The 22,945-nt window shown below is 38.8% G+C and overlaps 1 protein-coding gene across 3 annotated transcripts in view; it reads right to left on the minus strand.

Annotated features, from left to right (window-relative positions):
• Positions 1-22,945, minus strand: part of ANO6 (anoctamin 6) — a 232,682-nt gene that overhangs the window by 42,654 nt on the left and 167,083 nt on the right. For all 3 annotated transcript variants that reach the window (XM_069584509.1, XM_069584508.1, XM_069584511.1), the window contains 3 exons: positions 21,725-21,859; positions 10,181-10,286; positions 6,197-6,257 (listed from right to left, as the gene is read on the minus strand). In XM_069584509.1, the coding sequence (XP_069440610.1) occupies positions 6,197-6,257; positions 10,181-10,286; positions 21,725-21,859 (302 nt within the window). The remainder of the gene's footprint in view (positions 1-6,196; positions 6,258-10,180; positions 10,287-21,724; positions 21,860-22,945) is intronic.

The raw sequence follows: 22,945 nt of genomic DNA on the forward strand, positions 1-22,945 counted from the left end.
AATAGGAACCAGCTTACAGGCTGTCCTGAGCTAAATGACCTAACATTTATAAAGACCCTCATGACCCTCTGAGGTAACTGCTATTACCACCCCCATTTTGGACATCAGGAAACAGAGGCACAGAAAACTTCAAATACTTGCCTGAGATAAGGAGTCAGGTATCGAAGCAAGGCACGCTTGGCTTCAGAGCCCAAGCCCTTCTTACGACTAAACCTAACTGCCCAAGCTGCCTGCTCCATAACCCGCCTCCTGCTGGCTCTGTTCCAGCACCCACTCTGCTGAGACGTCATCACTGCTTGCCTGCCCAGTGTCTGATTCTCCTCCTCCAGGACATAAAGCTAGTAACTTCCCTCTGTCCCAACACTGCCTCTGTGGATACACTAACCCTCATGATGCCACTGCTGTGATTACCTGATGTTCACAAGCATATATGGGTGGCAGCCTGGCTTTTTGCCACAGATGCTGCTGTCAAAGGAGGCAAAGAGCACAGTTAGTGGGGGAGGCCACTAATCATCTCCTATGTGGTTGGGAAGCTAGAAAGATTTCAACCAGTCCCCAGAGCAGCTCCTGCTTTCAGGGTAGGCCCTTCTCCTTCTACATGCCCTTCCCAGAATGAAACAGTTTGTCTCTCATTTATGGGTAAGACAGCACTTGTGACTCCTTGACCAGAACCTTCAAAAACAGACCACTTTCCTGGAACGGAAGTGTGGTACCACAGCTGAGCTACTCTACAGCCTCATCTGGCTCAGCCCAGTCAGTGCAAGGGATGCACAGTGGTGAGTGTTCCGTACAGAGAGTAATGCCTCCACCACTGAGAACCTGCCCAGCCATTCGCGCTCTTCCCCTGTTCGGGGGAAATGAAGTATCCATGGGGTGAAAGCCTTGAGGGCACCAGCTAACTGTGGACTAGGCTGTGACTGACTGGTCCTGCTCCCCATCTGACCCATGCTCGTCTCACATGCAGATACTCCAAAGAGATCCCAGCTTTGGAGAATGAGCCAATTTTCCTCGGGCTGCACATGAAGCAGAACCACCACCCACTTACTAAAGACCCCTGGGCTCATACCACCACACACCTTATCTAACAGAAGACCCCTCCTTTTTAATTTGAGAATTCTATTGCCAACACTGCATTACACTTTACACCCATGATGTTCTTTCCACTCTGTCTTCCCCTCTGCAGCTATGAAATCAGTCCAGAGCTAGTGTACACTCTGCAAAAAAGGCACACACTCTATTCCCTACTCTGATCTCCACTTGTGCATGCACTCACACATCCTGACCTTTCTTTGCTTCTGCATTTATCATTTACGATGTCCGTGAGGGCAGGGATTTGGTTTTGTCCGTGGCTGAAACACTAGCAAACAGCAGGCACTGGGTAAGTATTAGCTAAATGAATGTACTGTGGGAAGTCATTCCAAAAACTGGAGGACGGCCACTGCCTGGTTCAGCTGAAGGATGTAATCGTCTACTTGGTGGGCCAAGCTCGCTCGAGCCGCTCCCTGCTATGCCTGACCGTCCACTGTCTACCACTCTCTGCTTTGCCCATCTTGAGGGCCTAGAGGAGCTGAGAGGAGGATGCAACTGTTGATGGGTGAGGTTGTGGTGGCTCCAGCCCTTTGAGTGCTGGGAGTTATTCAGGAGAGAGAGACTGAGAAAATATCATATGTACCATCCTGTCCCATGGTTCACCTGACCCAGGACCACTCACCAGGTGACATGCTGGCCCTTTCCAACCTCAAGAAAGGGACTGTGGGTGGGTGAGAAGATGGTATCTTTCCTTTAATAGCCTCTTTATAAGGCTAGCCTGGAAAAAGCTCTCTAAAGCCACTTTGGATACTTTCCCTGTGTTTATGGACTCTCTCTAAATTTTGTCACTTTAATTGAAATATGAGAAATACAGCTATTTTTGAAATTTTTATTGATTTTCAATGAAGAAAATTCTTATTTTCTTCTGCTAAGTAAAGAAAATTACTTTTCACTTCATTTGAAAGAGCAGCTTTCATGAATTTATATCTTCAAACATAACTATTTGAAAAAAATTTGTGATGCAGGACATGAAAGTCCTACTGTGTTTTGGCATCTACAAGCAAGTGGATGAAACGAACAGGACTGATCTTGTGAGGCTGGGCTTTCTTACTCCTGATCCAGAAAGAAGGGCCCATACCTGCATAGGTGAGGTAGGATCAAGATTGTAGAACCATTATTTTCTAGCCCATTTCTCAGATTCCCAGATAAGATAGTGCAATTATATCAAATAAATATTTCTGCATCCTTTTAAAAGTCTGTTGCAACTTTATTACTATTCCCTGCATCCTGTCACTGATTTAAGGGCTGGTGACAACCAAGTACCTAAGAGCCCTTGTTCTGATTGTCACTTTTTGTCTTTGGGGCCTCTAGTAATTTGCTGCATCTGCCTGAGTGTCATTTTCCTCATCTCTAGAATGGGAGCATAACAGCCATTCATTTGCTCAGTAATAATCTAACAACAGTATTAGCAGGAAATGAGTTATGAAAATAAAACTTACAAAAAGCAAGAGAAGCAGTTTAATCAGTTGCTATAAGGAAAGGACAGTGGATACCCTTCCCCTTCCTTCCTGAACTTGAACATAAAATGGATGCTTTTACCAAATCCTGAAGTGGACACATTCTGAGTGGGAAGTGATAGGACTGCTGTGCAAGCCAGAAATGGCCTGATGAAAAATAATGAGTGGGTAGCAAATCCTCAAAACCCTGGAGGGCTGCAGGAATGGGTGGGAGTTTCTTAGTTCCTTGTTTCATAGAGCCAAGAACTCAGCAGGGTCCATGATAGACTCCATAGCCCAGTATAACCACTCAATGCTTGGAGTGTCCTGGGCCACGTGGCTGCTTGCTCATGGTGCTGCATGTCCCAGAGTGACAGCACGGGGACTTGGGGCGACTCTGCATGATGCCAGACAGGGATTTCCTGTTCTCTATCTTTTGTACTCTCTCTTCCTGCAATAAAACAACTGGTTGGACTCCAGAGGGGAGCACGGCACTTACATTCTCTGGCAAACCATGTACCAGGTAGCTCTAGCTGACTGAGGGAGACACAGAATAATAAAATGAACATAGAATATGAAACATGGAATACATTCCATAAGAACATAGAATGAACATAGAATAAGAAAAGAGAGAAGGCTGCCCAGGACCATGGGAACCAAAACCAGCTGGTCCTCTTAATCAGGATATTATAAAGAAAATAGCCATCTGATGAAGATTCCAATACACAGTGTAGGTGGTTGTATCCAGCAATGTCTAAGGACAAGGCACACTCTGTAGCTGGGATCGCTCTGGTTGCTTTAACAGTTTGCTGCTAAAGGCCTGGCGGGTTTTATTGGGTCTGGAAACTATTCAGACTTCTGTAATCACTCAGAAAGGCAGATGAGTCTGCTTAGCCTAGACTCCTACTTCCTAACTGAAAGACTACAAGGCTGAAGATACATTTCTCGGGATAAATAACAAGGTCATACTGTATTGTACAGGGAACTATATTCAATATACTGTGATAAACCATACTGGGAAAAATATGAAAAATTCCTGTGTATGTATAATTGAGAAACTGTGCTGTACAGCAGAAATTAACACAATGTGGTTAATCAACTATATTTGAATAAATTTTAAAAATCGTAATTCTAAAAAAAATTACATCTCTCAGACTCTCCTGCAGCTAGGATTCCAGATGTGGTTTTTAACATGCCCATCAGATGCACCTGTGTGTCACTGACATCAGAAATGCAGCTGAATGCAGACAGAGGTGGTTATAGGAGTTGCATCATTTTGCTAGTGTGGATGCAGCCACAGAAGCAAAGACCTGAAACGAACAGTTGTAATAGTCATTTTCTGATCTCCAAGTGCAGCTAGTTAGGGTGATGGCTCCCTGAAATCCCCCTTCTTATGAGCTAGGTTTCTGAGTTTTTCTAGAAATCACTAGGACCACCCTAGAACTCAAAGGTGAAAATTAAAAATGGCAGTCATGCAGCCAAGAGGCTGGTGGGGAGAAGAGAGGTAGGTAAGAAACGACAAGGAATAGAGAGGGGAGAAGGCTTTCAGAACCTCTGCTTCCACCGGGAGTGGTTGGTGTTTAGCACTCGAGGAGTCAGTAGCAGCAGATGGACTGGCTTGGCCTAAAAGAGGGCTATTTTTCAAAGAAGTACATGATTTACGCTAAATTTATTATACAAGGTTTTCTACTTTCAACTTTTATAGTTTCCAGGGAGAAGAAAAATACTCTGCAACATACATCTGGGCACAAGAGATGGTACAGGAATATGATGACGGTGATATGAAAAACTTCAGTTTTGCAATTGCAGGCTTTCTGTAATGAGGTTCCCAGCAGTAGTTCTCATCAGGCAGAGGTAACAAGAAAAGCAATAAGGCATTTAAAATAAAAACTTCATCATACACACACATATCCTTAAAGATACACATATGGTGCCATGAGCAGGGCTGAAATGTTTTCTGCATTCTAAAATCTGATGAAATAAAATCAGCAGTTCAATATGCCTGTCACTTCTATAAACATGGTGTAGTTTAATGATCACAGAAAGCAGAGCTGGTTAGGAAATTTGAAGCTTTTCTTTTGTGTCAAAGTTAGTAATTTTTGCTTCATTTAAGAAATCTCTTTTAATTAGGGCTATCAGCTCTATTAACATACGGAGTTCAATAGATGTGTTTGAATTTTATAGATTATGAATTAGTGTTGAGACTGAGGTTTGGGCAATTTAGTTAAAACTGCCCCTGCCCACATGTTCAGCACTCACCCTCTTACCAGGATGAAAAAAATGAAAGGTGTATTTCACAGTGAAGGAGTACAGAGAATCTTAATATATGAACTTGATCTTTATTCTTCCATGTAGCAAATATTAGCTACTGTTTGGTCTCCAGCCAAAACATGCTAAATGTCTGAATGACAATGTGACTTATTAGGTACATTTGGCTATCTTACAGTTTATTCTATGCAGGAGTGGCAACTAACATCTTTTAAAAGTGTCCCAAGTAATTGGCCTGTCTGTTTTGTGATTCATTTGGGGACCCTTCATAGGCACAACCACTGCAAAAGAGAAATACTGCCAGGAACACCTATAAACAATGGTATCTGTATGTTAGTAGCATGTGTTGACAGGCTGTCTTCTCCAAAATAAGAAACTTGGTTCTGTTTCCTCCCCCACCTATCTACATCCTGAACTGTTTTACCACAGACTCACACAATGAAATTGGAAATGCATTTATCTTCAAAAATGAACAATTTTTTTCTCCTATGGTAGAACATTTATATCAATTAAACATGTCAAAGTCTGTATAAAATGATAATTGCCTCATTACATTAATGATGCTCTTGAAGATAAATAATATATAGTGTTAAAGCTTCTATATACAAATTATATTTTTTAGGGTCACATCTGTCCTATTTATTAAACAGAATGTTATTATGATAAGAGTAGCAGCATGTATTTATCAACTAGTCACTCATACAGAAGTATATAAACAAGAAAGCTTACCTGGAATCCCCATGTTGCTGCTTTTCCTGAACCCCAACCCCATGAAAATTAGGTTGGATCACAGCCAGGGATGCTAATACAACAATAGCTGCCCGTGGACCATGCCTCCCTGTATTATCTAAGCCCTTGAGCTGTCCTCCCGTCTCTTCACATTGTTGTTGGATTGACCATAACATGCTTTGGCTGATGGAACATTTGCAAACTAGATGCAAATGTAGGCTTAACAAATGCCTGATGTGTACTTTTCCTTTCCTGCGTCTCTTTGGAGCTCTGAACTGCCATGTGAAGAATGCTGGTCCAGCTCCTGGAGGTTGAGAAACCATGCACACCAGGACGAGGTGGCCCAGTTGAGCCCCGTACACCAACCCTGGTGGCGAATTTCCCACCTGACACGGAGAACCATGAGAAACAATACACGTGGGTTTTAAGCCACTACATCTGGGGTATTTTTATATGCAGTAATTGATACAATGGCCTTAAGAATGATAAATGTGGAGTTCCAGGCGAGCTGAAGCTTGGGCAATCCAAGAGACTAAAAGTGGGTTGTTTTGATAAGTCTCTCTATATAAAACCGTATAAAGATATTAAGTTCAGTACTTATGTGATTTTAGGGTTTTTGTTTGATTCCAGTTAAAAGGCAAAAGGAAACTGAAAAAAATATATATATAACTTACCCCACACCCCCATAAATACTGCAAAGACTAGGGTTCCAAAACTGTCAAAGATGCACAATTTCTGTAAAATACAATAATGACATTTACATGAATTATGTTCTTCACCTACTAGAATTCATCAAATATGCGCTGCTTTGTATATCTTACCGTCTGGAAATTTCTTTTAAATCTGTTGCCTAGTTTGACAATCACCACATCTACTACATACTTACAGATGAGATTTCTCATTCTCCTGAAAGCACACAGCTTTTACCAGACTACATTTTCCAAAGGAATCTTTCTGTGTCTTGATAAAGAAATAAGCACAGCTGCTAAGATTCCATTTTGTTGAAAGCCTCTAACATACTTTTGAATAACAGCCTCTTTTTATGGACAATCAGAGTGAATTCGAGGAAACAGAACGGCCCTAAGAGGACAATGAACTCCAAACAACTTTGAGATTTATGATTTGCATCTTATCATCCCACCCTGGTCAGGGGGCAAGTTCCTGAATTCCTGGTTTTCTTAAGAGAAGCACAAAGCTGGGGTTTACTTTAATGGCTCGCCTCCAGAGCTTGTTTTCCTCAAATCCAGTGATGACTTTTCTATCATGGCTGACAGAGCTTTCATCAGGATAAAGATGCAAAGTGCTTTTGCGGACATTAAAAGGGCACAGTGATCATGAATGAATACACTACATACTCTATTTACTAGCTTACTCAACTTTCAAGTTTTTGCTAATTGTCTCCCTCTATTAATTCCTGAAAAAATTTCCAATTAGCTACCAATTTTTCATCAGTGAGCATTTTTATATCTCCTAAAAAGGTCTATAAAACTAGTAGAAAAAGTGGTAAACACAATATCAACTTTATGAAAGATCTTATGAAAAGTAAAGAAGACATGCTAGAAAAGGAAGCTATAGGCTAAAAATAAATAAATAAAAAGCAAACTCTTCAGGGCTAAGGAAAATTCAAAGCTGCTTCTAAGTAAAAAACTTGACTTTTTAAAAGTTCTTTCTGGGTTGCCCTTATACTGATGCAAAATGAATAAACTTCCATCTAAATAAAATATAAGTTAAGGTTATTTCTGTAAAATAATATCCACCTACCCATCTTCTTATATATCCTTTTCCAAATCATGTAGATGCGCCTCAATCACACATTTATTTCCTGAGCAGAAAGAACAGTCCCAAACTGTCATTCAGTTACTCCTCTCAAAAATCCAGTTCAAGGAAGACAGAATTAACAAATGAGTGATCAATCTGGGGAACAGAGCTCCCTACCTACTCTAGTCCTGGGATTACACAGAACCCAGATGTCAACTCTTTCAGCTCTGACTCTCTTGAACCATCTTTTCCAAGTTCTCTGTTAATGTCATGTCTTATCCTTTATTGAAAAATTATTATAGGAAAAGTCCCATGAAATACGGTTCTGCGTGTTATGATGTTATTATTGAAGATTCTGTCCAGTGTCACTTCTCTTCTAGGAATCAGTGCAAACCTCTCTCTATGTGATACCTCCCTATTTGCCCTGATGCCTCTATCCTCCTGCTCCAGAAAGAGAAAATCCTATTGTGCTGAGAAAAAGCCACTGGAAGCACATCTGTCAATACCAGAGGAGTGGGAGGGAAAGGAACAGCAAGAAAAGGCAGGTGTACTGCTAAGGCCAAGCTCACTGCAGCTGCTGAGCTCAAAACATCTTGCAAAGCAGGATGTGCCTTGCACTCCTATGAGAGACAGTTAGGTGACTTGGAGGAAGTTACCATTTTTGCCATATGGGTAAGAATCGAGGGACTGAAAGTATAAGATGGTTGGCCTCTCTGCTCTACATGCCCCAGAAACAACATGGAAGCAGGAAGTACGGGGGAAGATAAGCAAAGCGTTTTCTTGGTAAGAAGCTTAGCTTAGCTTGCTTGGCAGGATGGCAGAGAGGGAAAGCTGGCTGTGCTAACAGTGGCCCCGAGTCAGCACACTGCGTTAGTCATGTGGAGCAGGAAGGCAGAGAGAGCTGCACATGCAGGCATGATGATTTTAAGTGGAGGAGAGAAATCTAGAAAAGTTAGAATCTAGAAAAGTGACAATTTGCTATGCTTTCTTCCTGCAAAGGAACAAAATCAAAATTATGTAACAATGCATTTCAAAGACCTAAACATTATAACTTAAACCATATTTCCTCTTTATCTTGCCAGCTAAAAAACTAAGAACTTTATTTAATGCTCAGTCACAAAACCAGTATCAATCCTGATTATTTCCATAACTGTTTCTTCATTTCATTGATCCTGATTATCTATCTCTAATTTATTATTAATTCTGGCATACATATCAACTAGTGAATATTCCATCACTTTCCAAAAGGAAAGAAATGACTATAAAATGTATAAATGAAGAAATGACTGAATTAACCAATAAACAGGAAAGGTGCTTCTCTTTTTTCCTTTTTTATGTTATTTTTTTATTTCATTCTTTTATATTCTTTTATACACTTCCCTCCCTTTGTAAATCAGTCTGAAAAGACTCAAAGCATTTTTTTTTGAAACTGGAAGAGAATGATTCACTTTTTTTCCCCCAAAACATGACAATGTGGAAATTTCTTAAGGAAAATGGAATTTCCATTTGTACTCTGTGGAGTACCGTTTGCCTCTGGTATTATCCTTTGCACTTGCCTTAAATCCTGTGGCCTGGAGATACACACTATGGACCTTTATGAGTCAACGGTGCTGGAAGGCAGCTTCTCTCTTGCTACCTCCAAGTCTTTCACTTTGAGTGATCTATGATGGGTATTTATAGTCTAGAACTTGTGTTAGTTGAAGGGGAGTGGGCGATGAAATCTAATTTAACTCATAAAGTATAAAAATACATGTGTTGACAATATCCTGCGATCCTCTTAATTAAGTGGTGGAGCAATTTTTCAAACTGAGTTCCATTCAAGAGTGAAGTGCATGGTCCTACAGGCAGCCAGTGAGGAACGTGGTAATAGCAAGGAAGGCAGATGTGCTGTCATTTCCTGGCTTGCCTGTTACCAGGCGGGTGGTTGAGCAAATTATTTAAGCCCGCAGATTCAGTGTTTTAATCTGTAAAATAGAGGGAACACCTGTTCTGCCTGCCTCACAGCACTCTTTCGTGTGTCAAGTGATAATCCAGGTATAAGTTTGCGAAGTCTAAACTATAAAGTAGCATCACTATATTAGCTGTGTACATGGAACAGATCAGAATATTCTGAGATGATAGAAATATTCCTAAACTTTCATAGCAGAGTGAGGGGACAGAGAGATCAAGACAGGGAAGAATTCTAAGAAGGTCAAAGTTGCCAGGAAAACCTTCTGAAGCAAGCCAACCATCTTTCTTCCTGTCTAGTCTTTCTGGTATGCCTTTAGAGAGCTCCCTCCAGTCTCAATGCTTTCGCTAAACCTCCTGGATTTTAAGAAGTCATATAGCTCAAGACCATCTATCTGCATGTGTAAGTGGAACCAGATGTGTTTGGTAGGAATGTTTAGAGACAAAGTGAATGTCTGTTACCATTTGAAGACAAAACCTTTCTTATGCATTTTTATAAATACAGTCTAAATCTGATCTGCAAAGTCTTTAAAAATCCAAGGAGAGTTTTAGCATACTTTCAAAGTGGAAAAACAAGTACAGATTTCAGGTTTCCATACTTGAATTAAGGAAAATACTTATAACAGTAAACCTGTTAAATAGTATTTATGAGATAAGCCAGATAAGCAGGTTTGAGAAGTCTGTTTTGATTACTTGAAATATTCAAGCAGTTTCAATTCTACAGTTCTTCACTGACCTTTCAGGAGATTATTGACAAGGCTTTTAATGTCAATGTATTATTTATAAACAAGGAATAACACATGTATTTTATATCTATCTTTGAAAATAAAGGCTTAGCTGAAAATTACCTTTCTAAATTCCTCAAGAGGAAAAAAATTTAAGTACTATGCTGTATTAAAATTATTAGAAGGCAAAAAAAGCTTTCATTACTTGTGAATGTTTGAAAAAAATACCTTTGAGGACTCGCAAGTAACATTGAGTGACCAGAATGGACACTCATTATCACATTGAGGACACATTATGATCTGGCCACCAATGTCAGGATCACAAACTTCTTTGCTAAAGAAAAGAGAAAAATAAAGTTTAATTTTTAAAAATTTAATGAACAAGACTTTTTACCAGAATGATAAGATCCAACATCCATTCATGATAAAAAAACTAACTAAATTCTTATAAAACTAGGAGTGGAAATGAACTTCATTAACCTGATAAAATCTCGCTGTATAAAACCTATAAAATTAACAGTTAAAGGCTGAAAGTATTTCCTTTACATCAGAAACAAGATAATATGTTCCACTATCACCGCTTCTTTTCACTGGTTGTGATACCACTGCCAACATAGTTAGTAAAAAACAAACAAACAAAAAAACAAAGACAAGGGGAATGGCAAGGAAAAAAACCCTCCTATCCCTAATAAATTACATAATTGTTTATATGGACAACTCAGTAAAACTTGCAGATAAATTATGAGAATAAATGAGTTTAGTAAGTTTGCTGGACACAAAATCGGTATATATGTGTAGGGTCACAAAAAGAAACTGTGTCTCTAAAGACCTGCCACAGTTAAGAATTTTAATTTTTTATAACTGTTTTCAACAACTTAAAAATATGAAGAGTCCAGGAACAAAAATCTAATTCAAAATGTACAAAATTTATATGGAGAAAATGTTAAAACTGTTGTAAAAGAGTGAAGAACCTATATAAATAGGTAAATTATCATGTTCATCATTTGGAAGAATCAATACTTGAAGATGTCATTTCTCCCTTATTTGAGCTATAAATTTAATAGAAAAGCAAAGCCTTAGAACAGTCAAGACATCTCCTAAAGGACAAGGTGCTACTGGGGTTGTTTAGTTGCTAAGTCCTGTCTGACTCTTGTGACCCCACAGACTGTAGCCCACCAACATCTGTTCATGAGATTTTCCAGACAAGAATACTGGAGTGGGTTGCCATTTCCTTCTCCAGGGGATCTTCTCAACCCAGGGATCAAACCCACGTCTCCTGAATTGACAAGCAGATTCTTTACCAGTGAACCACCTGGGAAGCCCTTTAAGTTAAGAAAAACTGAGCAAAAGAGAAAAATAAAGAGTTCAGCAAGAGACCTCTGTGTACACCAAAACTGATATATAACAGGCAGCATCGACCCAGCAAACCAGTAAGGTAAAAACTGATGTTTGAATAAACAGGGCTGCTGCAGTAGAATATCCATACAGAACAAGGTGAAAGTGAACCCCTAAATCCTATCACATATAAATCAGTTCCAGGTAGAAAATAAAACTGCAACAGTACCAACTTACAGAATAGTATCTAGATAACCTTGGGGTAAAGGAAAATACTACTAAAGAAAAACAAAAGAGCATAAATCATAAAGAAAAATATTAATACATTCAAAATCTTTTAAAAGTAAGAACCTCATTAAAGCACTACAAAGAGAGGGGAAAAAAATAGCCACAGACTGGCAGAAGTTTTGCAATATACAGGAATGACAAAGGACTACTCACAAGAGTATTTTAAAAACTCCAGCAAGTTAATAAGAAAAACCCAGCAAATTATTAATAACAACAGGTTGCACACTGCTCACTCTAGAAGAAACTATGCAGATTGACTCCAATGTGAATAGGATTAGAAGTGCAGAATTAGCACTGCAAATAACTCAGTAAAAAATAACTGGGCATGAGAAACACTTCAAGAATATCTGAGTGAAGATCTTGGAAAACATGCCCCTCCACAAAGCAAAGAACTTGACAAAATCTGTCAAAATTAACCTCTGCAGAAACTAAACAAAGGTTTCCAATAGCATGAGAAGTGTTTGAGAAAAAACAACTAAATCTTTTCCATAAAATAGTGAGTTTTTTTTTAATTTTTATTTTTACTTTATTTTACTTTGCAATACTGTATTGGTTTTGCCATACATTGACATGAATCCACTACGGGTGTACATGCGATCCCAAACATGAACCTCCCTCCCACCTCCCTCCCCACAACATCCCTCTGGGTCATCCCCATGCACCAGCCCCAAGCACGCTGTATCCTGCATCAGACATAGACTGGCGATTCGATTCTTACATGATAGTATACATGTTTCAATGCCATTCTCCCAAATCATCCCACCCTCTTCCTCTCCCTCTCCCTCTGAGTCCAAGAGTCTGCTATACACATCTGTGTCTTTTTTGCTGTCTTGCACACAGGGTCGTCATTGCCATCTTTCTAAATTCCATATATATGTGTTAGTATACAGTATTGGTGTTTTTCTTTCTGGCTTACTTCACTCTGTATAATCGGCTTCAGTTTCATCCATCTCATCAGAACTGATTCAAATGTATTCTTTTTAACGGCTGAGTAATACTCCATTGTGTATATGTACCATAGCTTTCTTATCCATTCATCTGCTGATGGACATCTAGGTTGTTTCCATGTCCTGGCTATTATAAACAGTGCTGCAATGAACATTGAAAGAGAACATGTGTCTCTTTCAATTCTGGTTTCCTCAGTGTGTATGCCCAGAGTGGGATTGCTGGGTCATAAGGCAGTTCTATTTGCAATTTTTTAAGGAATCTCCACACTGTTCTCCATAGTGGTTGTACTAGTTTGCATTCCCACCAACAGTGTAGGAGGGTTCCCTTTTCTCCACACCCTCTCCAGCGAGTTTTGTGGCATTTTAACTTGGCTTATCCCCATCCCCATAACCTCAGCTTCATGTTCCCCTTTAAAACCAACAGTCTCACAACCAAGGTAGCCTCAGTTCAGTCCAGTCCAGTTGCTCAGTCACGTCTGACTCTGTGACCTCATGGACTGCAGCACGCCAGGCTTCCTCGTCCATCACCAACTCCCAGAGTTCACTCAAACTCCATGTCCATTGAGTCAGTGATGCCATCTAACCATCTCATCCTTGTCATCGCCTTCTCCTCCCGCCTTCAATCTTTCCCAGCATCAGGGTCTTTTCCAATGAGTCAGTTCTTTGCATCAGATGGCCAAATTATTGGAGTTTCAGCTTCAGCATCGGTCCTTCCAATGAATATTCAGGACTGATTTCCTTTAGGATGGACTGGTCAGATCTCCTTGCCGTCCAAGGGACTCTCAAGAGTCTTCTCTAACAGCACAGTTCAAAAGCATCAATTCTTCGGCACTCAGCTTTCTTCACAGTTCAACTCACATCTGTACATGACTACTGGAAAAACCATAGCTTTGACTAGACGGACCTTTGTTGGCAAAGTAATGTCTCTACTTTTAAATATGCTGTTTAGGTTGGTCATATCTTTTCTCCCAAGGAGCAAGCATCTTTTAATTTCATGGCTGCACTCACCATCTGCAGAGATTTTGGAGCCCAAGAAAATAAAGTCAGCCACTGATTCCATTGTTTCCCCATCTATTTGCCATGAAGAGATGGGACAGGATGCGGTGAACTTTTTTTTTTGAATGTTGAGTTTAAAGCCAGCTTTTTCACTCTCCTCTTTCACTTTCATCAAGAGGCTCTTTAGTTCTTCTTTGCTTTCTGCCATAAGGGTGGTGTCATCTGCATATGTGAGGTTATTGATATTTCTTCCAGCAATCTTGATTCCAGCTTGTGCTTCATCCAGTCCAGCATTACTCATGATGTACTCTTTGGCTTTAGAGATCCAGATAAAACTGATAGTGAATATAACAACTGCCTGATGGAGTGCTGAAGGCATTCCCGAACATGCAAACACAGAGCCACCTGGCAAAGGCTCAATAAAATGACTGATTCCAGGCATTTAAAGAAATCACTGTCCAATCATTAACAGATAACTAAGCTTTTGTATACAGATCTCGTGGCCATGCATGATAAAGAATATAACTTTACAGAATTTGTTCAGGAAACTAACTAAATAAATCCTATCATCAGCAGCAATGACAATAGAAGCAACGATAAGCTCTGAGGAGGGGTAAAATCTGGTTTTCAGATTGGCCACATTATAATTAAAACGCCCAGTTTTCAACAAAAAATTACAAGATAGATAAAGAAACAAAAAAGTTTGGCCATGACACAGGGTGAAAAAGAAGCCAATAGAAATTCCCTGAGGATGTCCAGACATTGGACATACTAAATGAAGACACAAATAAGCAATCATACATATGTTCAAAGAACTAATAGAAATCATACCTAAAGAAATAAAGTATGTGAGCATCTCACTGTACAGAGAATATGAACAGTTAAAAATTACTTGAAGACCAACTAGAAATTCTAGAGATATAAATATAATGAGTAAAACAAAAAATTCACTAGAGAGGTTCCTCTGCAGAATGAACTGGATGAAGAAAAAGTCAGCTAACTTAATATTAGGTCTATTGAGATTATCTCGTCTGAGAATCACAAAGAATAAGGAATGAAAAAGATGAATGTAGCCTCAGAGAGGAGTGGGGCACCATCAAAAATACACATAATAGGAGAGCCAGAAGGAATGAAAGAAAGAAAGAGGCAGAAAGAATATGTGAAGAAATAATGGCTGAAGAACTTTCAAAATTTGATGAAAGTGTTAATTTGTACATCCAAGAAGTTCAACAGGCTCAAAGTAGAATAAGCTTAGAGAAATCCAAACATAAGCACATCAGACTCAGTGTATCAAAAGTCAAGAACAAAGAATTCTGAAAGTCGAAAGAGAAGTCATTCCACATATACAAAGACTTTTCAGTAAGATAAGCAGTTAATTTCTAATCAGAAACCATGGAAACCAGAAGGCAGTTGGATCATACTGTCAAAATGCTAAAAAGGAAAAGACTGTCAACCAAGTGTTCTATATGCTGCAAAACTATTCTTCAAAAAACAGAGGAGAAATGATGACACTCCTACAAAAATAAAATCTGAAAGACTCCTTTGCTAGCAGACCTGCCCTACAAGAAATACTAAGAATCCTTCAGGCTTAAATGAAAGTACAGTAGGCAGTAAGTCAAACTCACTTGAAAAACTAAAGATCACTGGTAGAGGTAACTACATAGGTTAAAAAACATATATAATATATATAAATACATTTTTACATAATATATATTTATATATATTAAGCGCAACAAGGTGCAGGTACCCAAATAACACAATCAGCTATATATTACTATATTGTAATAGGTTTATAATACTTTCACACAAATAAGACATAAAAAACAAACACAAAAATAAAACATTTTTAATCTTACAGTAGTACAGTACAACAGGGGCTGGCATCGAGTAAGGATATAAAAATACTGTACTAATGTACTTACTGTACTCTATACAGTACTGTAAAGTACACAAAAGCACCATCATTTCTAGACAGTGCATGCGTGTGACAATGTATCCCAGACATGTTAACTAACTTACATGACTGGATATGCAAATGCACGCTTGCATCTTTGAAAGCTCCCAATTTGAATGTTCCTATGTAGGGGACTTACTGTAGTAAAATGACAGATGTAACTCCAGTGTGATGCCAACTTAATCAGAAAGCGAAGTGAAGTGAAGTGAAAGTCACTCAGCTGTGTCCGACTCTTTGCGACCCCATGGGCTATACAGTCCACGGGATTCTCCAGGCCAGGATACTAGAATGCCTTTCCCTTCTCTAGGGGATCTTCCCAACCCAGGGATCAAACCCAGCATCTCCCACATTGTGGCCAGATTTTTTACCAGCTGAGCCACAAGGGAAGCCCTAATCAGAAAGTACTTTAACGTAAATAAATTAAATATTCCAATCAAAAGACAAAAGGCAGAAATAAATGGAATACAGAATAGATAGGCAACAGAGAAAAATCAACAGTTGGTTCTTTGAAAAGATCAATAAAACTGACAACTTTTTAGCTAGACTATTCAAGAAAAAAAGAAAGAAGATTTAAATTTCTAAAATCAGAAATGAAAAGAAGAACATTACTACTGACATTACAAAAATAAAGAAGGAATATAGGGGATTACTGTCAATAAATATGCCAACATATGGAATAACCTAGGTGAAATGGATAAGTTCCTAGAAAAACATAAATGATTGAACTTGACTCACGAAGAAATAGAAAACCTGAATAGATCTACAATGAGTTAAGAGACTAAATTAATAATCAAAGAAATGTCAAGGCCAATATAGCTTAACTGGTGAATTCTATCAGCCACTGAAAGAAATCTGATACCAATGCTTCACCAACTCTTCTAAAAATAAAGAGATAGAAACATATTGCAATTTATTCCATGAAACCAGTATTACACCAATACCAAAACCAGACAAAGGCATCACTAAAAGACTACAGACTACTATTTCTTATGAATATAAATGCAAACATCTTCGACAAAATATTAGCAAATCAAATCCAGTAAATCAAATCAAGTGGGATGTATCCAGGAATGCAAGGATTGTTCAATGAACAAAAACCAATTTATATAATATGCCATACTGATAGAATAATGGATCAAAAACAATGAACAGAAGAGAATGTTCTCTGCTTGATAAGGGGAATAAAACACACATAGCAAAGATTATACTTAATGGTGAAACTCTGAACAGATTCCTCCCAAGTTCAACATTGATACAACTGAAGTGACTTAGCAGCAGCAGAGGTTCTAGTCAGGGCAATCAGATAAGGAAAATAAATTAAAAATCTCCAGATTAGAAAGAAATAAGGAAAATCATTTCTATTCCAGATTACATGATATTGCACATTAAAACCAAAGACATATACCAAAAATCTGCTAGAATTAATAAGTCAGTTCATCGAGGTTATAAGACAAATCAATATAGTAAAAGTAATTATATTTCTATATATTAATTAATAATCTAAAAATAAAATGAAGGGAATTATTTCATTTACAGTAGCATCAAAAATAATAAAATACTTAAGATTAAATTAGAGAAAAATGTGAAATATATATACTGAAAAATACAAAATATTGATAGAAATTAAAGATGACCTAAATAAATGGAAAGCTATTGTGTGTTCGTGAATTAGAAGCCTTAATATTGTTAAGATGGTAATAGCTCTCAAAGTGACCTACAGATTCAATGCAATTTTGGCTTTTTTTCAGAAATGAGAAAGCTGATTCTAAAATTATAGAAATGCAAGGTACCCAGAAAAATCAAAGCAATTGTGAACTTAGTAAAAAGCTATAACAATCAATAGAGTGTGGGACTTGCATGAAAGACAGACATATGTATTGGCAGAAAAGAGCTGACAGTCCCTAATAAACTCTTACGTTTATGGCCAATTATTTTTGCACTTTATTAATACTTCATACTAGTAATTAGTAATTAATACTTTGGCCACCTGATGTGAATAGCTGACTCATTAGAAAAGACTCTGATGCTGGGAAAGATTGAAGGCAAAAGGAGAAGAGGGAAGCAGAGGATGAGACAGATAGACAGCATCACTGATTCAGTGGACATGAGTTTGAGCAAACTCTGGGGGATAGTGGAGGATAAGGAAGCCTGGTGTGTTGCAGTTCACGGGGTTGCAAAGAGTCGGACATGACTTAATGACTGAATGACAATAACAATTTTTGACAAGGGTGCTAATGGGAAAGATTATGTTTACAAAAATGGTGCTGGAACACTAGAATACACACCTGCCAAGAAAGAAAGTTGAATCTCTATTTTATACTGTTTACAAAAATGAAATCATAGACCTAAAACTAAAAACAAAACAAAACAAAACAAAAAAAACACAACCTTTTAGAAGATAAACACTGAGAAAATCTTCATGCTTCGGCTTACCAATGCTTTTTTTCGGATATTACAGTAAAAGTACAAACAACAAAAGAAAAATCTCAGTAAACTGTACTTCATTAAAATGAAAAGCTTTTGTGTTTCAAAGGACAACATCAAGAAAGTGAAAAAGTCCATGGAATACAAGAAAATATTTGATAAGGGGATTTTATCATAGTAGCTCAGTTGGTAAAGAATCCACTTGCAACGTAGGAAACCCTGGTTCAATTCCTGGGTGGGGAAGATCCCCTGGAGAAGGGAATAGGCTACCCACTCCAGTATTCTTGGGCTTCTCTTGTGGCTCAGCTGGTAAAGAACCCACTTGCAATGCGGGAGACCTGGGTTTGATCCCTGGGTTGGGAAGATGCCCTGGAGAAGGGAAAGGCTGACCACTCTAGTATTCTGGCCTGGAGAATTCCATGGACTATACAGTCCATGGGGTCTCAAAGAGCTGGATGTGACTTTCACTTTCACTTTTTTAATCACAAAATATATAAAGAACACTTAAAACTCAACAGTTGTACTGAACACTTGTAAGAGATACAAGTGGCAAAATAAACACATGAAGAGATGCTCAACATCACTGGGAATTAGGGAAATACAAAGCAATGCCAATAATGACATACCATTTCATACCCATTAGAATGATACACACACATACACATTTACTTGTTTGCTTATTTATTCAAAATTCAGCAATAACAAGTGTTGATGAAGATGTGGAGAAGTCAGAATACTCATTTATAGCTACCGGGAAAGTAAAATGGTGCAGTCACAAAAAAAAATGTTTCGCAGGTCCTCAAAATGTTAAATCTAGAGTTATAATAAATCCTAGCAATTCCATTTTTTTATATATTCTCAAAAGAATTGAGAAAATATATTCACACAAAACTTGTACATACTTGTCGTAGCTATTTATCATAGCCAAGAAATGGAAACAACCCAAACATCAGTTGATGGTTGGATAGACAATGTGGTATATCCACACAATGGCATATTAAAGTAAAGTAAAGTGAAGTCGCTCAGTCGTGTCCGACTCTTACTGACCCCATGGACTGTAGCCTGTCAGGCTCCTCTGTCCATGGGGTTTTCCAGGCCAGAATACTGGAGTGGGTTACCATTTCCTTCTCCACAATGGTGTACTATTTGACCACAAAAGGGAACAGAGTACTGATTCATGCTATACCATGAATGAATCTTGAGAACACTGTGTTCATGCATGCAAAGCTGCTTCAGTTCAGTTCAGTTCAGTTGCTCAGTCATGTCCGACTCTTTGCGACCCCATGAATTGCAGCACGCCAGGCCTCCCTGTCCATCACCAACTCCCAGAGTTCACTCAAACTCATGTCCATCGAGTCGGTGATGCCATCCAGCCATCTCATCCTCTGTCATCCCTTGCTCCTCCTGCCCCCAATCCCTCCCAGCATCAGAGTCTTTTCCAATGAGTCAACTCTGCTTCAGTAGTGTCCAATTCTTTGAGACACTACGAACTGTAGCTGGCCAGGCTCCTCTGTTCATGAGCTTCTCCAGGCAAGAATATTGGAGACAGTTGCCATGCCCTCCTCTGAGGATCTTCCTGACCTAGGGATCGAACTCACATCTCTTACATCTCCAGCACTGGCAGGTGGGTTCCTTACCACTAGCACCATCTGGGAAGCCCCCTTTGAAAACATGCTAAGTGAAAGATGACAAAGATGGCACCACATACTGCACACACGGTATGGTTCACTTATAATGAAATGTCCATAATAGGCAAATATGTAGAGACAGAAAGCAAATTAGTAACTGCCAGTGGCCAAGGGAAACAGAAGTTACGGAATGACTTCTGAAGGATACTGGTTCCTTATGGGGTGATGAAAACGTTCTAAAATTAGATAGTGGTGAGGGTTACAGAACTCTGTGGAAGTACGTCAAACCACAAATTGTACACTTTCAAAGGCTGTCTTTTATGGTATATGAATTATATCTCAAAAAAGTTGATATTTTAAAGTGTGTATAAGCTTTAAATAGGCGGTTTATGGAAGAGGAAATACCTACAGTATCTTCCACTTATGCACAGATATTTTCAAAAGCACACAAAATTATATTTTATAGCGGTACAAGTACATATGAAAAAGAACATACAGTGTATGTCAAAAATAAAAATTTAGTATAGTTGTTATTTCCAAAGTGGAAAGTGAGGGGATGCAACTGAGCAAAGAACTTCCTGGGTAACAGTTATGTTTTCTTCTTAAACTGGGTAATGGATCATTCTTCCTTACATCTTAAATCCATCTTCTAATCTTATCTATCTTCTATTCTTGTGAATCTACTCAATTCGTAATAAACTTAACTGTAAACACATATAGGAAGTATGTGGAGTGACTGTATGGTGACTTTATAAAATAAATTATGAGAACCACCACCATGCAAGAACCATATAAAAATGCTAATTTTTCACTCTGAAAGCATATTTTTGAGATACCTTTTTTTGGTTGGAACAATATACAAAACAATGGAGAAGCCAAAGACAAAATTAGGGAAAAAAATATAAACATTCAGCCTTCAGCCCTAAACTCTTTTTCAGTGAAGAGAGCAAGTACTTCAAGGACCATCTGCAGCTTTCAAGCTAACAGCCATAATGGGCACAAACACTCAGAATCCTTTGTTAAACAGAATGGATAATTACGCCTATACATCAGAACTGCCATGTACACTTCCTGCCTCTGGAGTCAGGCTCATCTGCTGCAGGCTAGAAAAATTTGGTCATCAGCTTGTCACTGTTGCCCAGAAATTCTGATCTGGCTGTCACACCTGGATAGAGGCCAGATGAACAAGAGAAAAGGCCTGGTTCAGTGCCGTACCCCTTTTGGAGGTTGAGGTCACCAAAAGCAAAGGATCAGTAACACACTTCAGATCAGAGATGGTAAAGTCAGTGTTTTGGGACCCAGGTATTTCTCTTCACACAGTGTAGCTGGTATTTTAATTTCAACATCAAGCACAAACTCATTCTTTATTACTTTTTTAGCCCTCTAACACTGTGGTTTTTTTTTTTTAAGTAAAACAAACAAAAAGTATCATTTACTTGAATTTTATGATATATACTTAATATATATAACAAAGGCATAGACTTCCCTGTGGTTCAGTGGTTAAGAATCTGGCTGCCAATGCAAGGGACATGGGTTGCATCCCTGGTCAGGGGAGGTTCCACATGCCAAGGGGCAACAAAGCCCGTGCGCCACAACTAATGAAGTTTCCACACCCTAGAGTCCGTGTTCCATGACAAGAGAAGCCGAAGCAATGAGAAGCCTCCACTTGCTGCAATTAGAGAACAGCCTCCACTTGCTGCAATTAGAGAAAGCCCACATGCAGCAACGAAGACCCAGAGCAGCCAAAAACAAGTAAATTAAATAAATTTATAAGAAAAAAGAAGTAATTTCTAAAAAACATAGAAACATTGGTTTTGCCAGTTTTGCCATTGAAACCCTGATGCAATCAGAGCTGCTCTAGGTTCACATCTGTAGGGCTGAATGAAGCATTCCTCAGGGGGCCAAAAGTTCAAAGATGTTCCATTCTTCAAACCTCCTTTCTTTTTCAAAGTATTGCCTTAAAATACTGGAGTGTTTCCTAAGGGTAACAGTCTTGTCAGAGGCTGGGCTGCATTATCTAAGAAAAAAAATTTTTTTCCATTTCACTTAGTTATTATGCTTATGACAAAAGAGATGAATCATCCGAAGCAGTAAGTGTTCTGTAATGAGTCTTCTTTTACTAAAACAGTTTAAGACCCAGAAAATAATCTTATGTCTAAGCAGCTTTTCAGCACGGTAACAAGGAATAGGGAGAGGTTACCTCCATGTACAGTTATTCTGAGTGAAATATCCATAGAGAAAGCAAGCCACTCCCACGATGGCTGCCAGGAGAAGCATCTGAGTGTAATAGCCCAGCCAGGCAAAATAGATCCCAATCTTCTCTCCATAATATTTCCTGAAAGAAGACAGAAGTTATTTTCAGAGGAGACATATGATCAGTCTGCAGCTTTATCCTCATATTAATTTCTGATTATAAATAAAGGGGGCTTTAAACTTACACCTCTGACTCAATGCACATTTAAAAACATATCCATTTTCATAGCAGGCCCCCAGTTCTACTGTGAAATAAGACGTAGTTTACATATTCCAGAAGTACTGACCACTGGTTAACCTGCTGCAGCAAAGTAAACTAGAATAACACCAAGAGGGGAAATTGCTGAATATGGAGCAGATAGAGGATATTATCATCACGCTTCATAAAGACTGGCAGATCTGGTAAGTTTCCCCAAAGATTATTCTTGACATTTATGAAAAGAATGAACATGAACCATTTGTTCAATTATCTGTTTTTGCTTTATTCTGAGAACTTTCTTGGAGCACATGTAATGTAAAATCACAAATAATAAGAAAATGCCAATAATAATAACTATGAGCGGAATGTCTCTCTAACCGAACTATTTATAAAACTCCTTTCGAGAATGGGAAAGGGCAGGATGGATATGACTGAGTAATCTACTGTCCCGTATTCTTTGTATGCAGCATTTCTACTTTTCCTAAGTTTTAAAAACTCTTCAATGTTTGTAAATTAATCTGGAGTAAATGGAAGAGAACAGGTAGTCAAAATTAAAAAAGAGGCAGGGCATGAAACAGGGCCAGATTGTTCCTGAAAGGGAGAGAAAGGGTTTAGGGATGAGGACCAAGCAGTAAGATGGCTGTTTAGTCAACTCTGGCATATACCTTTCCTTGGCTCACGTTTCACTTCTGGCTCAGTACAGCCTGTAGACTGGTACAGCCTGTAGATTGCCTTAGCTCTGAGGCCTCTAGGAGACTTCTGGCTCAGTCTGACACTGAGCTGAGCTCGGTGGGCTTAGCCCACTGGGGACTGAGCTCTGAGAGCAGCCTGGAGTCTGGAAGACTTCCCAGAGGAACATCCCTGAGCTGGACCAGCCCTCACAGGGTAGTTCTGAGACCAGCTCCCTGGTCAGAGGCCTGGGCGTGGGCTACACCCATGGGGAAAAGGAAGGGCTGAGACCGAGATGGA

Source organism: Ovis canadensis, chromosome 3, assembly GCF_042477335.2.
Source record: "Ovis canadensis isolate MfBH-ARS-UI-01 breed Bighorn chromosome 3, ARS-UI_OviCan_v2, whole genome shotgun sequence".
In the NCBI taxonomy this organism is placed as follows: domain Eukaryota; kingdom Metazoa; phylum Chordata; class Mammalia; order Artiodactyla; family Bovidae; genus Ovis; species Ovis canadensis.